Source organism: Pseudonaja textilis, chromosome 2 (assembly GCF_049901715.1).
Source record: "Pseudonaja textilis isolate UNSWEBS1 chromosome 2, rPseTex1.2, whole genome shotgun sequence".
Lineage (NCBI taxonomy): Eukaryota > Metazoa > Chordata > Lepidosauria > Squamata > Elapidae > Pseudonaja > Pseudonaja textilis.
Genome location: NC_141991.1, coordinates 58155869 through 58178016, shown reverse-complemented (window position 1 = coordinate 58178016; position 22148 = coordinate 58155869). Strand labels below are relative to the sequence as shown.

The window sequence follows — 22148 nt, the reverse complement described above, 5'->3', positions numbered from 1 at the left end:
GTCCTGGCACATGTATATTTCCCCCCATTTCTAAGGTGAATCTCCATACAATGTCTTGTGACACTACCCTGCCAGGGATCACAACACTTTCAGAATTGCTAATGTATAGGATTGCTCTCTCAATAGCATTTTGTACATGGCAGAGACTCATAGTGATTATATTTTATTATTTTCAAAAGTGACCTCAAAGCTTATCTAAAGAAAAGAAGGATAGTACGATAAAAAAATTGAAGTGCTGTTGTCAGGCAATGAATCATCTAAGAGTTTTGAAAAAGTTTTGAAAAAGAAATAAAATAATGAATTAAAGGAGAATAAAAAAATAGAGAAATAATCCAATATGTGTCATCATAAGTTATTTGGTCTAATTTTAGATATAGGGCTTGATATCTTTATAAAAACTGATGTGGAACATTATATATTAATACTTTTGGGTACAGTGAAATTAAAAATGTTATACAAATGCACTGCATACAGAGTAATGCTTTTTTATTTTGGTATCTCCTCTCTATGAAGGTTTCATATGCACAGGAATTCTGCAGGAAGCATATAATAGCTGGGCAGCACTTGTTAAAAAATATGAATAAGGATTTTTGGACATTATCTGGACATAAAGTGGAAGTTTATGGACAGGTAAATATTTTTTACAGACCTGAGATTCTAAAAATGAAACTATAGCTCAAAATACAAGTTTGTCCTTTCCTTCCTTCCTTCCTTCCTTCCTGCCTGCCTGCCTGCCTGCCTGCCTGCCTGCCTGCCTGCCTGCCTGCCTGCCTGCCTGCCTTCATTCATTCCTTAATTCCTTCCTGAAATTTTAGGTCTATTTTAAATAGCTCAAAGAAAGGTGTCCAATGTTTTCCTTTACAATCATTATACTCAGTTTCACAATTATATTTCATTGATTTAAGTCAAATATTATGTTATTTCTGGGAGCCCATTCGGGGAGGGGATAGCCTGAATGAGATATTCCAGGTGGGTTTCAGATATGGCATCAGCTAAAATCCCAGGGCAGAGATGGAGATCTAGTAATCATCATCTGTAAATCTCTTGTGGTTTTCAAGAGCATTGTTGCATAGGTCACCAGATGTGAGATTCCATTCATTATATTGGATTCTAGGATCAGTTTGGATTATTGTTGTTGTACTAGCCTATCTGAGCCACTTGACTCCATTGCTGAGTTCAATCTGTCTTCTCTACGATTAGGGTCTGAAGGGGCTTGGGAGTTGGATGGGCCTATCCCAGAACATCCAGAGCCCAATAGTGTTGTGATTAGGGCATGAATTACTGTATGAAGGGCCCCCTGCTCAATTGATGTACAAGACATGCCTCTGCAAAGCCCACTGCTTCTATCTGCTTTGTGAGCAGGACCTGAGAGTCCAAGATGGCCCCCTAGATTGTACAGATCAATAATAATAATAGCATACCTCCAGATTTGGGAGAAGGAAGGAGCAAACAGACAAAGCCTGTCCCTTCCCATTCCAACCCATACCGACTCTAAGCACTAGGTTAGCAAGACGTAGCCTAACTAGCCAGGGACTGAAATGTACAACTGGGTATAAATATTGATGATTCTGACCACAATCCCAGCCATCTCATGTAAGTGTTAAACAAAAAGGTAGAAAGAACTCAACTCTGCAGCAACCCCAAGCCCTGGGTACAATCTCTTCCTACCTGTCATAAGTTTGCCTTGGTAAGGCCACACTTGGAGTTCCACATCCACTTTTGGTCGCCATGATGTAAAAAAGATGTTGACACTCTGGAAAGAGTGCAGAGAAGAGCAACAAAGATGATTAGGGGACTGGAGGCTAAAACTTATAAAGAATGGCTGCTGGAATTGAGTGTGTCTAATTAGATAACAAGAAGGACTAGGGGTGACATGATAGCAGTCTTCCAATATCTCAGGAGCTGCCACAAAGAAGTGGGAGTCAAGCTATTCTCCAAAGCATCTGATGGCAAGACAAGACACAAAACTAATCAAAAAGAGAAGCAACCTAGAACTAAGGAGAAATTTCCTGACAGTTAGAACAATTAATCAGTGGAACAACTTGCCTCCAGAAGTTGTAAATGCTCCAACACTGGAAGTTTTTAAGAAGAGATTGGACAAACATTTCTCTAAAGTGGTGTAGGGTTTCCTGCCTAAGGAGTGGGTTGGACTAGAAGATCTAACTCTGTTATTCTATTATATAAATGATTGAAACCAAGCACAGAGAAAGGAGGAGAACCAGCATAAAATAGTGCCTCCCATCTCCAATGAAGTTAATCCAAAAGGATATCATAGCTGACAGTATGCAAAGCTGCTGAGAGCTCAAGCAGCACAAGATTGGGTGCATTATGCTTGACCCTCTTCCACCATCAGTACAAATGATGAATGTCATCTCTAACCTAAACCCTGGTCTAAAGCCCAACTGCACTCTATAATTCAAGAACTATAACTGCATTTACAAGCGTTAACAATTGCAATAAAATCTCAAAACAATAACAAAACTTAATCGAAGGTAATATTTACCATTGTCTTGCTCTCCAGATGTCCCCAATGATGTACCGTTACTCAGATTCTCCAAAAGACTTATATTTTATCAGGCAGGCCAATCTGCCAGCGGCTAATGGTATTATAAATGTTGCTGACCATATAAGGAAAATAGACACCATGGATAACTCTGATAATGCTCAGGTATGATGAATATTCTTTTTCCTTGTGAAAATAGTCATAGGCGGTGCATGGGGATAATTCCTTAAACAAAATAGCTTTTAAGTATAGGCTACAATTGTACTTCTAACCTAGAATCAATCTAAAAGAGATGTTTCCAACTCGCATGTGGTCTCGCTAGCTGGTAATGCAGCCCCACAAGATATAATAAAAATATTTTAAAAATTAAGGAATTGTATTTATGTATATTAACTGTGTTTTATATGTGGTCCCAAGAACAATTCCTCTACACTCAACATGACCCAGGCCAGCCAAAATTTGAACACCCATGATCTAAAGCCATTCTAGTAGCACTTTTTAATAGCACTGGACTCATATGAATGGTTTGACACTATAAAGTTCCATACAACCCCTACTGCATAATAGTAGGGTATGACAGGAAGCATATATCACTTAAAATATTATTTCCTCCAGTTTTCCCAAACTAATAAATGGCCCTGGGAAGATTTGGCATGTTGACACAATGTGATGGGCACACTCATAAAATGTTAGCCATTCCTCAATGTTCTCTGCCATCTTCTTTAGACCGAAAGGCATCAAATATGGCATTAGAAGTTATTGCTTTGTTGGGCAGCATACAATTTCCTAGATAACTTTATAAATAAAAGACACTCCATAAAAACCTTGCTGGACACCATGGAAGATATCTGGGAACTATATTTCCTATATTTACTTATCCATCACTCAAAATGTCAAGATTTTTCTCAACTAACTCTCCTGGGAAGTTTTAAAAAAATGCTAGAAAAAAATGATAGCAAATCACTTTGCATTATTGCTAAAAAGCCCTCATGGACATGTCTCCATAGTTACCAAGAACCAAGTTTGATTAAACATATCTTAACATCTCTTTTAACTCACCTTTAAAAAACAAAGCAAAACACTTGGGCATGCACAGATAGAGCAATCTTATATTACCTTTTGCTGGATCAATTCCTCTAAGGATTTCCAGAAAATTGTCATGAAGCCTAAATGTACAATATTTGCAGATAACAATCAATTGTTACTTTTTGTATCAGTATTTTTTAATTACTCTAACTTTCTACAAGACATTGGCAAAATAGGAAACTGAATATATTCAAAAAGCTATTAAAGCACCATGTTTATTTTATCTCCATGATTTCTGGTGGATTTTTCTCCTGTGGTGAACTATGATTCAGATCCTCTGTGTTGGTTCCTATCTTGAAAGTCATCCAAATTTAGAATATTCAGAATGCAGGATGCAAATGCTTCACATACATAGAAATAGCAATAGCAGTTAGACTTATATACTGCTTTACAATGCTTTACAGGCCCCCCTAAGCAGTTTACAGAGTCAGCATATTGACCATTTGGGTCCTCATTTTACCCACCTCGGAAGGATGGAAGGCTGAGTCAACCTTGAGCCTGGTGAGATTTGAACTGCCAAATTGCAGGCAGCCGGCAGGCAGCAGAAGTAGCTTGCAGTACGGGATTCTAAGCACTGCACCACCATGGTTCATAGATATAAATAGATAGATAGACCTGTATATTTAGTAACTTAGATTGTGCTGTCATCATAGTTGCTAAGGAGCAAGTTCTACTGAATTCAATGGGAGGGAAAGCATTGGGAATACAACTCGGAGGTTTTCTGTACATTAGTTATGGCACAGAGTAGAAAGAGGAGAGAAATGTGTCACTATTTGTTTGCATATTTCATAACTATGCTGTCTCAAACTGAAATGAGTTTCTGGATATGCCACCACTTCTCATTCTAATCCATCTGTTTTTGCAGAAAACAATTGCAGAAATTCTTGCTTCCATGGAGATTGCCAGCCGGTTTGAAACTATATTAGAAGTGAGTATCTCTCCTACAGTATATTCAGGAAGGGATAAAATAAATGCTGATACTGCAGCTTCCTTTTTTAATCAGAAAAAAATGCAGGTTTTGCTTTTTTTTCCAAAAATTTTATTAATTTTTAAAAAACAAACATATACAAACAAAACACAAAACATAAAACATCATTTTTGGAAAGCAGCTTGATCCTGGGTTACATCTCTTTGTACAGACATAAATTCAAGTTCATGCTCACTTTTATATACCATTCCATATCTTATTACCATTCTACATTTTCTATATAGCTTCTCCCCTCTTTTCACTCTCTTAATTCTATTTTATTTATTTCATCTCAATTTAAATCATTATACTTATATCCTTTGTCTGTCCTGTTTCAGCTGTCTATTATCTTTTCTCATTAACACAAAATTTCCCCTGTAATCACTGATTGGAGTATGACGCCTTTATATCTTTCCCCTAAATTTAACACTTAATATAATACATAACGTTCATTCAGATTCTGCTTAGTACATTCTAAAGCTACGCACTATATTTTAAGAAAAGAAAAAGATTATAAATATATAATATAATTAAAACAACAATCCATACCAATTGAATATAGTTAAAATTAATATTCATTTATATCTTAAACATTTTACACATTCCTTTTCAAATAGGTATCATGCTTCTATGGGAACACTTCTAAATTTTACGTAGTTACTTCCCCCCCATTTCACTTATATTTTAAAACACTATGTAATTAAAATGTTCCCATTCCTTCTTAATTCACTTCTCTCATATTTCATTTCATTTATTTTGTTCAAAAAAAAAGTTTCACTGAATTACATTGAATATTTTATCCCATTTTATAATCATACGTTCCAATTTTCTAACATTATTTCTAATACAAATACAACAATACAGTCTTATGTACCTCTGCAGAATCTCTTTTTCAGTTATATTTTTACCCATTATCTCTAAATAAGTCCTGTTTCTTGTTTCAAACCTTTGTAGCTTCTCTTCCCTTCCTTCCTCCCTTGCTTCTTCACTCTGCCCTTTTTACCCCCTTGTCTCTCCATCTCCATTTCCCTCTTCTGTATTCCTCTTTTCTGTTGCTTTCTGACATTATATCCACTTTTCCCCTTATTTTTCCCTTTTTTGGTTGTTTTTTTAGGTCTTAAATTCACCATTCTCTACCCCCACTTTCCCCTTTCTTCCCCAGATAAAATTACTTGTTCATTAGAGATGGCTTCTTCTTTGTCCCAATCTTCTTGTTGCGCAGTTTCTTGTAGTTTCTCATATGTACAGATCGCCATTTCTAAAAAATGAAAAATGGAGCCAAAAGAGCCCTTCCCTTCTTGTTCCTCCTCTTTATATTTTTAAATTCCATTTTCAGTTCATCTACAAGTGATGCCATTGTAAAAAAGTTTTTAAACAACCACCCAAGTGTTTTTGATCATTCAAATATAATTTCCAAAAGTCCCAAAGTCACCAAGCAGTCCAAATACACACAAGCTGTTTCATTTAACACTTTCTTCTTTTTTCACTTTCTCTTCCTGGGGTTACAATTCAGTTACAAAGTTCCAATTAAAATGTATCTTTTAGAAGTCTTGTTACAATTTAACTTTAGATTCTTTTAAATTCCAAGCAGTCTCCTCCAGCCAAATCTTACTCTTATGCTTTTCCTCTCCCTTCCCACCTACAGCAAAAAAAATTTTTTTCAGTGTTCAGAAATCTTTATTGTCCCCTTGGCTTTGATTTTCCAGTTTAATTACCTGCTGATGCCAAAGCGGGTTTTTCCGATTTCTCATTCATCTGCTGTCACCGTAAGGAAGGAGAGTGAAAAAAAACAAACTTTCCCTTTTCACTTTCATTCGCTGCTTCCGGATCTTCTTTTGGAGCGATGTATCTTTTTTAAAAATTTAAATTCCAGAATACCTTGGTTGTTGCTTCTTATCCTGGTCAGCCAAAACTTTCACTTCTTAGCTTCCTCCTGCACTTTCTTTTCCGGATGAGTGCTTCTTTGAGGCAGCCATTTCTGACCGCCACTCTTTACCGCCTTCGGAAAAGGGAGTTAAGCCAGCTGAGGAGGGGAGGTGTGGCTCCTCTCAAACCCTGCCGGGTCTCCCTTGTCTTCACCAACCTCTACGGGGTGGCTTAGCCCCGAAGCCAGATGGCTCAGGGCACTCCAGTGGCGAGCGCAGGCAGAAACCATGCACGATCGCAGATTCCTGCTGCCGCCGAAGCCCTGCAAACCGGAAGTCCCCTGCTTTTTGAACATTTAATATTTTCATGACCCACTTTAGGATACAGAACCATTTTAAGAGATCAAATAGAGGATTAAGTACAATAGATGATAAAGTTCATTAAAATGTTAGTAAAACTTATGAAGAATTGATTCATTTCCATAACGTTGCTTTGGGGCAGTAAGAAATTCATCCTTTCTTCACACAAGCTGGAGTCTGAAAGGCATGACTCGGAATTGGAAACTACCCAAAGGGCAGTTGAAAGTAGTTTTCCATTCGTCTCCCTCCTTTATGCAGACTCAGTAGTAAGTTTCTTTCAGATCTAGTTTGGTTAAGACCTTGCCTTTTGACAGGTGGTTTAATAAGTCCTTCATGAAGGAGAGGGATACATGTTTTTTATGCACATGGTGTTCATGCCCCTAAAATCAACACATAATCACAGGCCACCATCTTTCTTTTCTTTGAACAGCATTGGGGTGGCCAAGCTAGATTTGGCAGGTTCAATGAAACTTCTGTTCAAGTTGTTATCAATGTATTTTCTCAACTCAGTCATTTCAGCTGATATCATGCAATATATCTTTGGTTTAGGCAGTTTTGCCCCGGGTTTTAATTCTATGGCACAATCAGTGGCTCGATGGGGAGGTAAAACATTGCATTCCTCTTTGCTGAACACCTCAGCCAAGTCTCTGTATTGTTTGGGGACTTGGGAGGAACCACAGAAGAGTTTGGAAAAAGAATCTTACACGGGATGGATCGTGATTTGTCCATGTTTCAAGATAATATCAGCATTCCAGCAAACTTCCATTCCAATCAGTAACTCCAAGACAAGCATAATCTCAAAAGTAACTTTATTAGAATAGCACATGACACATCTGTGGAATCTCAAAACTAAAAGTTTCCTGGACTTCCCACAATGTCTCAAACTACAATCCATCCCCCCTTTTTCCCATTATCATATCACATGGACCAATCACAATCCATCCCAGTGTAAGATCTTTTTCCATGCTGCGCTGCACTTAATAACCTTGAACTAAGAAAATAATTTTAGTTTGTCTACTTAGAACTACTCAATTGAAATCACCCCCCTCCCACTTTCTCAGGCCATGTGGCAGCATGGAATATGGCTTCCAAAGCTGATACTATGTGCAAAACTTTACTCAAGAACATCTGAACTGATCTGTCATTGGGTCATTTTCAGCTAAAGTTCTTCACACCAAATCTTGTTCAAATCAATAATTCTTAGTAAGCTACAGAAAGCATTTGACTATTTCAATAGGACTTTAGTTTGGCTGAACTGGAAGTTTATCAGGAATGCTAAGAACAAATGATTCAAAATATTTAGTTGCTTAGCATATTTCACGCCCAGAATTGTTGATTTTGTTAATTAATCATTTTATACTAAAGTTATCTAATGGCCATGGCGCTTAATATTTGCAGAATTGTGATCTTCCATCAATTTTGGATGGTCCTGGACCTTTCACTGTGTTTGTCCCAAGTAATGAAGCAGTGGATGAATTAAGAGATGGAAGGCTAATTTATCTCTTCACAGAGGTGAGACTATTTGCTAATTAATCTGAGGATTAAAGGATATGAGTTTTTCTGACCAGTCTCATAGATAGTTCATTTAGTCAATTATTTTATCTTTCCAATATGGAAAACATTGTTAATTAGGACAATTGTAAGAATTGATTCAGTATGCCTTCTTAAGGGCAACATTGTATAAAATGTCTAACTTAGAGCTTGTTTAAGAAGCCATTATTGTAAATATGGGTTTTTATTTTGTCCTGTATCTGTTCTTCAGCAGAATGTTGCTGTTCGTCACAGAATTTAAATATTCTAATGGGAAGTATCTAATGGAAGTTTTGTATAGAGAGATAGATTTTAATGTTACTAAATCTTCTATACGCATGTAACATATGTTTATTGTATACATATATGAGCAACATAAATGCACATGCATTGAGATGTAGAAATTGCTATACTGGAGAATGATTATGCCTATCGACCATTTTAATCCGAAGTTTTGCTAAAGCTAATTGCAATTTCCAAGGGAGACTTCTCTAGTTTGAGAGTAACACAGGAAGTAGCATCTCCCATATGATGAAGAAAAGTATGGGCATCTTTAAGAGGGGCTTCTTGTGCCAATCTTAATACATGGATAGGTTCATCATATGGAGTCCATCAAATGACTCAGCCCTAAGCTATTTAGAATTTTGGGAGTTAAACTCCACAGCTCAGGTAGTGACTGGAAATTGATACTTATTTTTGTCACTGGGGCTGAGGGTCTGAAAATGGGATGAGACTGTGTGTTTGTTATGTTATTTTGGGGCGGATCAGTCTGTTTTTACCTTGGCTGCTGTTTTATTGTGTGGTTTTGGTTTTCCTCTTTTTTATGTGTGTGTATATATATATATATATATATATATATATATATGTTTTCTGAGGTTCTCATGGGTATTTGTATGTGGATCTTTGGTTGTTCGGGTTTTCTCCTGCGTAAGATTCGAAGATGATGAATGAATGAGAAGATGATGAATGAGACTTCATCGAACGTTGCCTAGATACTTGAATCTTACGCGGAAAAACCGAACAACCAAAGATCCATATATATATATATATATATATATATATATATATATATATATATATTTGTTTTCTGAGGTTCTCGAGGTATTTGTATGTGGATCTTTGGTTGTTTGGGTTTTCTCCGCGTAAGATTCAAGTATCTAGGCAACGCTTCGATGAAGTCTCATTCATCATCTTCAGGCTTCTGTCTCCGGCTCTGTGCTTCTCAGAGTAATGTGAGATTGCAGCTGCTTCCTCCTTTTAACTGCCAGTGGGGGTGGGACTTGATTGGGTGGGGGCTTGGCTGTGTTCTGATTGGTTGGGGGGTTAGCCGTGTTCTGATTGGTTGGAGGCGTGTTCTGTTCAGGTGGGGGCTTGGTTGTTGTTGGGTATATGGATACACCAACTAGGTTTGGGTGAATAAATATATAAACCTAGGTTTAAGTGTTTGTAGCTTTAAGCACCAAACTGCAATGTAATTAGATAATTAAGGGTGCGGTTGCAAGCAGCAATAAAAGGCAGTGAGAGTAACGTAACACTTCCTGGTTACTGGCCTAGTTCCTGGTCACTGGGCTGCTGGTCACTGGTCCTGGTCTCTCTGCTGTCTGCTGCCTGCTGTTTACTCCTGTATGAGACGTCTGCTTGTTGGCTACTGTGCTGGATACCGTTTCTACTGAACACAAGGACTGTTTACTTGGTGAGCTGATATCCTGTGCATACTCAGCGTTGTCTTCGAGAGAAAGGTATCGGAAGGACAAGATTTACAAGCAGATAAAGACATTGTACTGACTAGTTAATGGACTAGGTTACTGGATGGATATATTGGATAATGACATATGGACTGAATGACACTGCTTAAACTCTGTGTGAATTAAATAACTATTTAAAACTACAAACAGTGTTTTTGTCTCCAGTGTGTGTATACTCTTGGGCCCAGCCTCTCTCTCATTTGGCTGCCTGGCTTGACTGCTGCTGTGCACTCTGCTTGGGGGTTTGTCCCCAATCACTAACATTGGTTATGGGCCCAGTGAGCACAGTCTAACTAACCAGGTTATAGCAGTAAGAGTTTTGGTGTGAGTTGCACATTACTGTACAAACTGTTTGTTAAATAGTTATTTATCTGAAGAGCAATGGCACAAGTAAATTTGCCAAGTCTGTCCATGATATCCAGACTAGATGGAACAAACTATGTTTCATGGTCAATGAAATGTAGTTTACTTCTACGAAGAGAAGGTTTGTGGGACATAATAACAAACCCACCAGATGTATCTAACTTAGATCCTAATGTTGAAGAGGATGCCAAAAAGATACAAGACTATAAACGAAAGAATGAGCAGGCTTTATGCATCATAGGACTGTCTCTCTCAGACCAGCAACTGATTCATATCCGTGGAGAGGAAAATGCTGCTAACTGCTGGGAGAATCTCAAGAAGATTTATGTTCGAGACAGTGTAGGAGCTCATATATAACTTACACGGAAGCTGTTTAGAACACATCTTGAGAAGAATGGAGACATGTTAACTCATTTAAACTGTATGAAAAGCATTTTTCAGGAGTTACATGAAAAAGAGCTTATCTTTAATGAGTTGCAACAAGTATACATTATACTGTCTTCATTGGATCGAAGCTATGATGATTTTGTGACTGCTTTAGAGGTATTGCCAAAAGACAGTTTATCAGTAACTGAGATTACCGGCAGGCTATTAGAAGAAGCCAGAAGAAGGTGTGAGCGTGACCAGCTGAGAAAAGATAAGCCTAATAAAGAAGAGAAATTATCTTCAAAGCTTGAAAGAAACCAACTTTGTAAAGTAAAGCACCCGGAAGAAGAGAATTTATCTTCGACGGCATACACAATTAAAAAGTGTTTTAATTGTGGAGGCAGAGGACATTTGGCAAGATTCTGCAGAAAAGGAAAAAGCCAGAATGTAAAGAAGCCAAAGAAATCCTTTGAACTAACCACGTTTAGCAACTGTGATGTTAAGAATGATTTATGGGTGGTGGACAGTGGTGCATCCCACTGCATCACGAGAGATAAGACAAAGTTTATAAAAATGTCTACAAGCTCTCAACGTATATCACTCGCAAATGGCTGGCACCTCAAGGCCAAGGGTGAAGGTATTGCATATTGTCCATGTTTAAACCAGAATATAAAAATGTTATATGTACCACAATTAAAGATGAACTTATTTTCTGTAAGAGTATTAGATAAACTAGGTTATGTAGTTACATTTAAGGATAATAAGTGCATACTTGATAAAGATAACAAAAGAGTAACTGCAGCTTTAAATGGAGCATTATATGTCTTACATGATAGTAAGAAAGGGGAGGCACAGACTGTATTTAACAATATCAAGCCTCATAATGAATGTATCAATTTATTGCATAGGCGTTTGGGGCATGTAAATTTTAAAATGCTAAAACGCACAGTAGAGTTATCTGAAGGAATAAGGTTAAAACCTTGTGATAAATATTTGCGTTGTAATGTCTGCTGTGAAGATAAGAGTAAAATATTGCCTGCAAATAGGCTAAATGGTTTCAAAACTAAAGAACCTTTAGAAATTGTATTTGCAGACATTATAGGTCCAAAGAAACCCAGTATGGGGGGTGCTCGATATATACTGAGCATTATGGACCATTACTCTAGATATGGGTTTTGCTACCTAATGAAAAGCAAAACTGAAACATATCAACATTTCTTCAACTGGTTAAAGTTTGCAGAAAGAAAGACTAAACGGCAACTGATAACCCTGGTGACAGATAATGGTACGGAATTTGTTAACAGCAAATTCCAGAATAGATTAAAGGTAGCTGGAATAGAGCACAAGAAATCTGCACCATACAGACCACAACACAACGCATTTATTGAGAGAAGAGGCCAAACTCTACAGGCAATGGTTAGAACAATGTTAACTGATTCTGGATTACCTGATTTTGTGTGGGGGGAGGCTGCAATGTGTGCTAATAACATATTGAACAATGTTGTTAACTCAACTACTGGTGAAATACCATTCACCATGTGGCATGGCAGGAAGCCTGATCTGAGTTACCTGCACACATTTGGTGCACCAGCATGGGTGCATATCCCTACACAACTCAGGCGTAAAGGGCAACACAGAGCTAAACAATTCTTCTTCGTTGGTTACCAAGCTAACCATAGGGCATATAGATTTTGGGAGAAAGGCACATCTAGAGTGTTATGTAGTGCTAATGCCCAATTTCTAGAGCACGTAGGATGGGATAAGTTAGAACAGGATAACAATAAAGAAGTGATTATTGAATCCTATAGAAATCCCATTAATTATCCCTGTAACTTTAAAAATAAAGTAAAGAGAGAATTACAGGAAGAAATTGTGCCCATAGAAGAAGAAATAGAACCAATAGCTGAGCAAGATGAGGAACAGGAACAGGTAGTAACTCAAAAAAGTCCTCATACAAGCCCTGTAATTCCCAGAAGAACTACACGTATATCTAGACCGCCTGATAGATACCAGGCTAATACAGTGTGCCAGGAAAATAGAATTCCATCTACTGTGGATGAGATAAAAAAGTATCCTTCTAAAGATAAGGAAAGTTGGTATGCAGCAATGAATAAGGAATTGAAATCCTTGAAGGATATGAAAGTTTATGAAAATGCGAGATTACCTGTTGATATAAAACCCATTGGCTGCAAATGGATTTTTAAGATAAAGACTGATAAGGATGGAAATATAATCCATAAGGCAAGATTAGTAGCCCAAGGTTTTAGACAAAGTGCCAATGACTATGATGAGGTATTTGCACCTAGTCTTAAAGCAGCAACATTAAGGGCAGCTTTAGTGTGGGCAGCAAGCAAGAAATATATAGTTAACCATTTAGATGTGGAAACTGCTTACTTGCATGCTCCACTAAGACATACTGTATATATGATAAAGCCTAGTGGATTTTAAGGTGAAAATAATAATGATTGTTGGTTGTTAAAAAAGAGCCTCTATGGTCTTAAACAATCGGGCTATGAATGGAACCAGTATATTGTAAAGGAACTGAACAATATAGGGTTTAAAGCTGGTTTAGCCGACCCATGTCTATTTAAGAGGGAGACAAATGGTAAAATATCATTATTATTATTGTTTACTGATGATATTGCCTTGATTACTGAGACTAATGATGAAGCAAATAAAATTATAGCATCATTAGGTAAGAAAATAAAAATCAAGCAATTAGGGGAGATAAAGAGATATCTAGGTTTGAATATACTGAAAACACAGAAAGGTTTTAAGATATCACAGGAAGATAAGATATCTAAATTGCTAATAGATTATAAGATGGAACTTTGTAAGCCAGCAAAGACTCCAATGAGTCAGGATATTTGCAAAATGGATGCTCAAAGTCCCAAGTTTGATAAGGCAATATATCAATCTTTGATTGGTAGCTTATCATACATTAGCAATTGGTCAAGGCCAGATATAGCTTTTAGTATTAATCAGCTGGCAAGACATAATAATGATCCGCTTCAATGTCATTGGATAGCATTGAAGAGAATCTTAAGATATCTTAAAGGAACATTACACCATGCACTGTATCTAGAACCAAAGGGTGATCTCATACTGAGTGCTTATGCAGATGCTAGTTTTGCATCAGAAAGAGACACAAGAAAGTCGACTTCGGGAACAGCCATAATGCTGGGTAAGATATTAATAGGTTGGAAGTCAATAAGACAACAGCATATAAGTTTGTCTACTATGGAGGCAGAATTCTCCTGTTTATCGCTATTATGTACTGAGTTAATTATGTATAAACAAATGTTGAATGATATGGGTATAACTGTAAATTATCCTATAATTGTACATGAAGATAATCAGGCAGCAATTCAAATGGCCACAAATATTGCAGTAAAAACTAGGAGCAAGCATACAGATTTAAGGTACCTAAAGGTTAGACAATCTGTACAGAGTAAAATGATACAGCTGGAGTACTGCATGTCGGAGGACAATATAGCTGATAATTTTACTAAAGCCCAAGGTGCCATTAAGCACCAAGAGAGTTGTGAAAAGTATGGGTTAAGATTGTAAGGGTATTATATATTTATATCACCCAAAAGGGGAGAATGTTGGGTATATGGATACACCAACTAGGTTTGGGTGAATAAATATATAAACCTAGGTTTAAGTGTTTGTAGCTTTAAGCACCAAACTGCAATGTAATTAGATAATTAAGGGTGCGGTTGCAAGCAGCAATAAAAGGCAGTGAGAGTAACGTAACACTTCCTGGTTACTGGCCTAGTTCCTGGTCACTGGGCTGCTGGTCACTGGTCCTGGTCTCTCTGCTGTCTGCTGCCTGCTGTTTACTCCTGTATGAGACGTCTGCTTGTTGGCTACTGTGTTGGATACCGTTTCTACTGAACACAAGGACTGTTTACTTGGTGAGCTGATATCCTGTGCATACTCAGCGTTGTCTTCGAGAGAAAGGTATCAGAAGGACAAGATTTACAAGCAGATAAAGACATTGTACTGACTAGTTAATGGACTAGGTTACTGGATGGATATATTGGATAATGACATATGGACTGAATGACACTGCTTAAACTCTGTGTGAATTAAATAACTATTTAAAACTACAAACAGTGTTTTTGTCTCCAGTGTGTGTATACTCTTGGGCCCAGCCTCTCTCTCATTTGGCTGCCTGGCTTGACTGCTGCTGTGCACTCTGCTTGGGGGTTTGTCCCCAATCACTAACAGTTGTGCTCAGGTTAGTCTTAGTTGCTGGGGGATTTGAGCTGGTGAGTTGTGATCTTGCTGTTTGGCTTCAAGTTCGTGGTCCTTCTACATCTTCATAGTGGGTGTCGGTTTGCTTCATGTATGGCTCGGAGGGGTTTGAAGTGGGTAGTGATGCAGCTGCCGTGCAGCTTCTGGTCCATGGTCGTGTCTCATCTTCTGAGTGGGTGGGAGTCTGTTTTCTACATGGAAGTGTGGTGGTGGCATCTTGTGTGGCTCTCATGGGTGTGGGTCTGGTGTCCTTCTTCATGTTAGGTACTCGTCTGTTCATGAGGGCGGGTTTGAACAAACGAGATGACACCTCCCGCCTTCCAGCCATTTGGAAACCCGCCCTCATGAACAGACGAGTACCTAACATGAAGAAGGACACCAGACCCACACCCATGAGAGCCACACAAGATGCCACCACCACACTTCCATGTAGAAAACAGACTCCCACCCACTCAGAAGATGAGACACGACCATGGACCAGAAGCTGCACGGCAGCTGCATCACTACCCACTTCAAACCCCTCCGAGCCATACATGAAGCAAACCGACACCCACTATGAAGATGCAGAAGGACCACGAACTCGAAGCCAAACAGCAAGATCACAACTCACCAGCTCAAATCCCCCAGCAACTAAGACTAACCTGAGCACAACCAAGCCCCCACCTGAACAGAACACGCCTCCAACCAATCAGAACACAGCCAAACCCCCTACCAATGAGAACACAGCCAAGCCCCCACCCAATCAAGTCCCACCCCCACTGGCAGTTAAAAGGAGGAAGCAGCTGCAATCTCACATTACTCTGAGAAGCACAGAGCCGGAGACAGAAGCCTGAAGATGATGAATGAGACTTCATCGAAACGTTGCCTAGATACTTCGAATCTTACGCGGGAGAAAACCCGAACAACCAAAGATCCATTTAACACTGTTAGCCACCCAGTGTCAGGAACGTGTGATGGACAGCCATATAAACCATATTTATTTATTTTATTTATCAAGTTCATTTACCACCCATCTCACAGTCAGGCAATTCTGAGAGGCTTACATCAAAATAAAACAACATATAATAACACTTATAAAATGGATTAAAATTATGTACAGAAATTAAAACAAACAAAACAAGAGTTTGGAGGGGGAAGATAATATGTTACCTTCACAATTTGAATATACTCTCCTTCAAAACTCTGGGGTAATAACCTGATAGTCAGGTAGATTTTAGAGTTAGGATTAGATCAATTTCTTACAATCTAATAAAAGCTCTTTGAAGATGGGTAGACACTATGCTGGCTGGGTAATTCTTGGAGTTGAAGTCCACTCCTATTCGAGGTACTGAGACTAAGAAATACTGATGTAATGAATGGAGGAAACCCAGGGATCTCTCTAATTTAATTGGCATAACAATTTTGATATATTTCAGGGTAATCTTGCTTTCAGCAGTCTTTGAGGTCTCTGTCTCTGCTGCTTTTTCTGCAACAAAATGAACTATCTGGCTGATATCAGCAGAAGAATAAATTGCAAAGATAATCTTATATATCAGCTGTCTATGACAACAAAACATTTGGAATTCGGCCACAGTGTTTACAGCAAGCGCATTTTATTAAAAGAGATAGGCTTTTAATTAGGTAAATTGAAAATCAGCCTGTATGCATTCTTCAGAGGAATAGCAAAGTATAATTTTAAATAAAATAAACATGCTTTTCCCCTGACTTAGTTTCTAGGAAAACTGTTTTTACAACAGACACCTGCTAATGCAAGATTTGATTTGGCACACAGCAATTTAATGATCTGGAGTTGTTTTTAAATTGGAATGGGAAAGTCAGAATCTAATTGTAGAGTAGAGAAAGAATGATTGATAGTAAGTACAGAGGGAAGAATTAACCTTCTGCAGCTTTTAATTTTCATTTTATCACTGTGATCCTTTTGCTCAAGCCAATACAAAAATCCCTTCTTGTTAAATTCAAACTTTTTAGAGTGAAAATTAATTTGTAATATTCATACAAATCATGCTTCAGGAAGAATGATTTTGAAATATAGTTTACATGGACAAGAGGTTGTTATTCACAATCTCTTGTGTAATCATCAGCCATTAAATCTAAGGACAATTTGTAATTGTTTTTTTCCCCCCTGTACTAGGGTATAAATAAGCTTCAGGAACTTGTGAAACATCATATCTATCCCAGAGCAGCGGTAAGGTTGTTTTTGCTTTCCAAGTTCATTTCATCACTTTCATTATCTAATTTGCTCTTTGCCAAGGCTCTTGAACTGGTGAGGAGGAAATGCAGAAGGACATTTCCCAAAGGCCTATGTATTGCTTGAGACACATTCCCTTTCTTTAGGGAACTAGCGCAATACAAATAGAACAGAAGGAACAAACATGCCATTTACGCCATGCTAACACAAGTCTTTTCAAAAGAGGTAGTAATTTGTAATTGTTAAACTAAATCTATTTCTTTAAAACTAATTAAATCAAACAGGGGCAGTTTTCATTCTGCCCAGGAAGAAACCTCTGTTTGTGACTCCATTATTTAGTTTTAAATATGCATCTTAATCTTCTGCATGGCCTCTTTATGCAGATGAGGTTGGAAACATGTAGGAGAGGCCTTCATACTGCAGAGGATGGACAACGTGGCTACAATGATGATGATGATGATCTTAATCTTAAAACATTCTCCCAGGCAGAAACTTCTCATGTCCATTGGTAAACTAGATTAGTTTACATTAGCTGTTCTCAGACCATTTAATGTGTCTTATATAGGCAATACCGGATTGTCTCCTGAAATTGTCTCCTGTATCTTGTAATTTTCAGTTCAGGATTATAATTGGACCCTCTCCATATTTATTCTTAAGTAATTGCATTGTTGCCAATGAGACGTAATTTCAGTCAATGTCTAAGAGACGACACATGACCATGGGTGGAGTCTTGTTTGGATCAACGGGTTGTGACTCCATCAGAAAAACTTCATCCAGATGAACCTCCAGTGAGAAAGCAGCCAGCAACCCAAGCATTTCCCTGACTCTAATGAAAGTGGCTCATGAACTGAACATATTGATCCAAGACCTGAACACCTGAGAATGTTAATTGTATGTGAGATGGACAGCTATATAAATCAAATAAATATCTGAATAAATCTTTTCCAGGTCTATGTAGAAAGACTAATAATGGTGCCATATATTCTGACCATGGCAAATCAGCTGCTGGCAGTTGAGATCAGTAACGATGTAAGTACTATTACATTGAAATTCCTAGAATATTAGTATCCTGTCTGACGGGGGACTGGAGAAGTTGCCCATGATTCTGACTACATTGCACGGACAGTAGCTAGCAGGTTTATGTTCAAATTCTTTTTATGTATAGCTCTCTCCACTATTGAGGAAATATTTTTCGTTTTTCTACTGCAAAAGCAGTTATCCCAACACTTTGACAGGGTCTACCTTGCACAGATATATTTCAAAGGCTTTTGGCAATGCAGTGAGCAAATGCTTTTTATTTTCTTACTCCAGGGAAGGATCCTGTTGGGTAATTCCAAGGTTCCGATAAACAAACGGGATATATTGGCCTCAAATGGTATTATTCATACTTTGGATGGTATCTTGATTCCTCCATCAATACTCCCAATTCTGCCGAAGAAGTGTATTGAAGAAAATTATAAAGTTGTGAAGGTAAACCAAGGATGTTTAACCAATCTGTTCTTTCTCTTGTATAAGTTTTTCCCATGCATTAGATGGAAAGATCGGGGGTGATGAGAAAAGGCTACATTCTCTCAAGACAAACCCAGTTTGTTTGTTGGGTGTGAGATGGTGACTTGTGGACCCACCAGTCCAATTCCAATAGCCATTTTCTCCGTGTATGTTTCCTGCAAATTCAACTCTTTCCCCATGCATTTTCTCCCTTTACCCCAAGTCTAAAAGATAATGAATGTTTGTCTCTATACATAATATTCCTAGACTATTTTTAACCTCAAAAGCAATTTGGCTCTTCAGAGGCTACTATATTGCATTTCCTGTCAGAACTAGCCTTTCCTGTTGACTCAGCCTCGGCAAGTTAGCCTGATGTGGATTCAGCACCTTTCTGAAAACATCTGCTTCCTGTTGCCAATACAGAGAAGCAATCAGGCTTCTAAATCTTGATCTTACATAGGGCCTGTTGCAGTTGCTCCCATGGATACTACAGGACAGATGTATTCATTTAAAATAAATTATTGGACCAGTTCTCACTTATGTTACCTACAAGCTATGAAAGGAGAGTATAATCTTTAAGATGCTTAGTGCGATTTTAAGCAGCGGAAAGAAATATGGCAAAATTGTATTAGAATACTTGTAAGTGTACTAGAAAATAAATGGCTTCTGTTTTTGCTATAATGTCGTGCTGAATATTTCCTCTGCATTTGTCAGATATTTGTCCTGTTTGAAAAGTCCAATTTCCCTTTTCCACAAAGGAAAACATTTAGTAAAATTCAGACGGATGAAGCAGAATGGAGCCAAAGTTCTTCACTGGTTTTAGGGCTGTTTTGAACAGGATTTTTTTCTTTCTTTCTTTAATAGTACAGAGAGAGAAAAAGAAAATAATAAAATAACAAAAAGTGAGAGTGAGAAAGAGAAAAAGCAATGAAATTGAAACCAAAATATCATTTCTCCAGTGATACGGAGAGTCCCCAGGCTTCCCAAGTTTCAAATAAAATCACAGAGGAAGACCTCAAAAGAAGAACTCCCCCACCCCCAAATCTGGAAGCAGTGATAACTGCAGAGCAATGGAGAGGAGGGTACTAAAAAGCACCACAGTGGCAGCCCCTTCTGCCCTTTTGAACTCAACATCTCAAAAGAAATTTAAAGTTCCTGGGGAATGAGGTATTAGAAGAAAAACATTTGTACAGGGAGAAATCTTTCAGGAACCCAGAGGACAAATTTTTGCACAGTACAACTTACTGCTAGGCCACTCATTAAGCATTGTAGGATTTAACAGATTAACAGTGTTGGAAGGGACCTGGTAGATCATCTAGTCCAACCCCCGCCCAAGCAAGAGACCCTGTGCCATTTCTGACAGATGGCATTCCAGTCTCTTCTTGAAAGCTTCAAGTGATGAAGCTCCCACAACTTCTGAAGGCAAGCTGTTCCGTTGGTTGATTGCTCTCGCTGTCAGAAAATTTCTTTTAATTTCTAGCTTGAATTTTTCCTTGATTAGTTTCCATCCATTGTTCCTTGTCTGGCCTTCAAGTGCTTTGGAAAATAGTTTGACACCACCCCCCTCCTCTCTGTGGCAGCCCCTCAAATATTGGAACATTGTTATCGTGTTTCCTTTGGTCCTTCTCTTCACTAGGCTAGCTATGCCCAGTTCCTACATCCATTCTTCATATGTTTTAGCCTCCAGTCCCATAATCATCTTTGTTGCTTTTCTCTGTACTCTTTCCAGAGTCTCAACATCTTTTTATAGTGTGGTGACCAAAACTGGATGCAATATTCTAGGTGTGGTCTTACTAAGGCTTTATGGAGTGGTATTAGTACCTCACTTTATCTTGATTGTATTCTTCCCAGAGAGGAAGTAGAAGGAGGTAAGATGGGGATAAACAGAGAGAATGTATGTTATCCTCAAAGAATTCAGGAGCAATCTTTAGCTCAGAGCAAGAAAACATTTGGCAGATATTATTTTCCTCATAATTGTAGCCCTGAGGAAAGAGGGTCAAACAGTTTTTCCCTAAATTGTCGAGGTGACTGGTCCACAATCAGGCAGATCTGAGGAAGCAACATGTCCCTCTATAGACATAATAAAATGTTCAAGTTTTCTTGTTGCAAGCTCTTTAGGAGCTAGAATGAAGTGCTAAGTGTTCCTGAGTTGCTGGTCTACTGAGTTGCTCTCTTAAATCTTCTAAGGCTACAATGCATTCAATTTATCCAGCAAAGCAGGTAATGACTTGATATTCATATTTCTCATCTCCCAGCAACCAGTGGTTTTTAAAATTAAATTAAATTAATTAAATTTAAATTAAAAAGTCAGTTAAAACAGCTGAAAAATACCAGAAATAAAATTCCTTCCAATACTAGAGAATCTATGTAGCTGAGGTTAACCTGTTGAGTTCTTGGTGTATTCTGTAGGTTGTTTTCCTGCAGATGTTTTATTACCAGACTAACACTGATGGTGTAATGTAGTCTTGTAATAAAGCATGTACAGGTCAGAAAACACAGGAACTCAATAAAATTCCTGAGTGCACCATATTTTAACTTCTTCTTAGATGCTTGTTTTCTGTGTGATCATGGAAGATTTTTAACGGATTTATCACTGAGCAGAACAATGAAGGTGTCCATGCAATAACATATCAGTCTACATTATCTTTATGTTCAGTGTGGGAGGAGAATAGATGATCATGCGATTCTGTTTTAAATACATTTTGCCCGTGCATAATCTGCAGTCAGAGTATCTTTCTTCAATCTGGCAGCTTTGAGGGCAGCTATAAGTTTAGCAATGCAACATTTTTAAAAAGTCTGTTAATCAATTAATTGTTTCTTATCTTTGGCTTTTATTACAGGGTTCTTGTGTGGATTGTGAGCTCTTAAATAGCAGTGCTTGTCCTCCTGGGAGCCAAATTATGGTAACCGGCCCTGATTTTTCTGTATGGAGATTAAACTGTGCAAGGGCAATTGTATTTTGTGACCCATTCATTGGAAACATTAATGCTAATAATAATGCTAATAAAAAGCATGAATATTCAATGCTATTGGATAGCATGAATATGCAATGCTAATGAATAGCATGAATATTAGCTATCATGACTTCTATATGCAACCTTTCAAACATTGCAGATTCTGATACCTTTGGTAAAGTCAGCCTTTCAAATGTAATTCTAGACAGCAGTCATACGCTCGTCAGATACCCAGCATTATATAAACAAGCCAGGAAGGAAATAAAAAGTTGATCAAAATCAGTACAGGGAAGAATCAGCACTCAACCTGCATTGGCATCTTTGAGGTCAAATTAATACAGGCTTGAAAAGGTCGGCTTTGGCTGGCGTCAACTGGAAGGACTCCAATTATTTGAACTGCCTTTAGTTGCTTCATGTTTAGCCGTTACATTTCAATCCTCTTGCAAGTGCTGTTCTAGCTTTTCTGTCGG

At 38.0% G+C, this 22148-nt stretch overlaps 1 protein-coding gene across 2 annotated transcripts in view; it reads left to right on the top strand.

Moving 5' to 3' along the window:
* Window positions 1–22148, top strand: part of STAB1 (stabilin 1) — a 147660-nt gene that overhangs the window by 40339 nt on the left and 85173 nt on the right. For both annotated transcript variants that reach the window (XM_087923982.1, XM_087923983.1), the window contains exons 12-19: window positions 514–630; window positions 2522–2668; window positions 4455–4517; window positions 8180–8293; window positions 17180–17233; window positions 18185–18265; window positions 18548–18706; window positions 21565–21627. In XM_087923982.1, the coding sequence (XP_087780108.1) occupies window positions 514–630; window positions 2522–2668; window positions 4455–4517; window positions 8180–8293; window positions 17180–17233; window positions 18185–18265; window positions 18548–18706; window positions 21565–21627 (798 nt within the window). The remainder of the gene's footprint in view (window positions 1–513; window positions 631–2521; window positions 2669–4454; window positions 4518–8179; window positions 8294–17179; window positions 17234–18184; window positions 18266–18547; window positions 18707–21564; window positions 21628–22148) is intronic.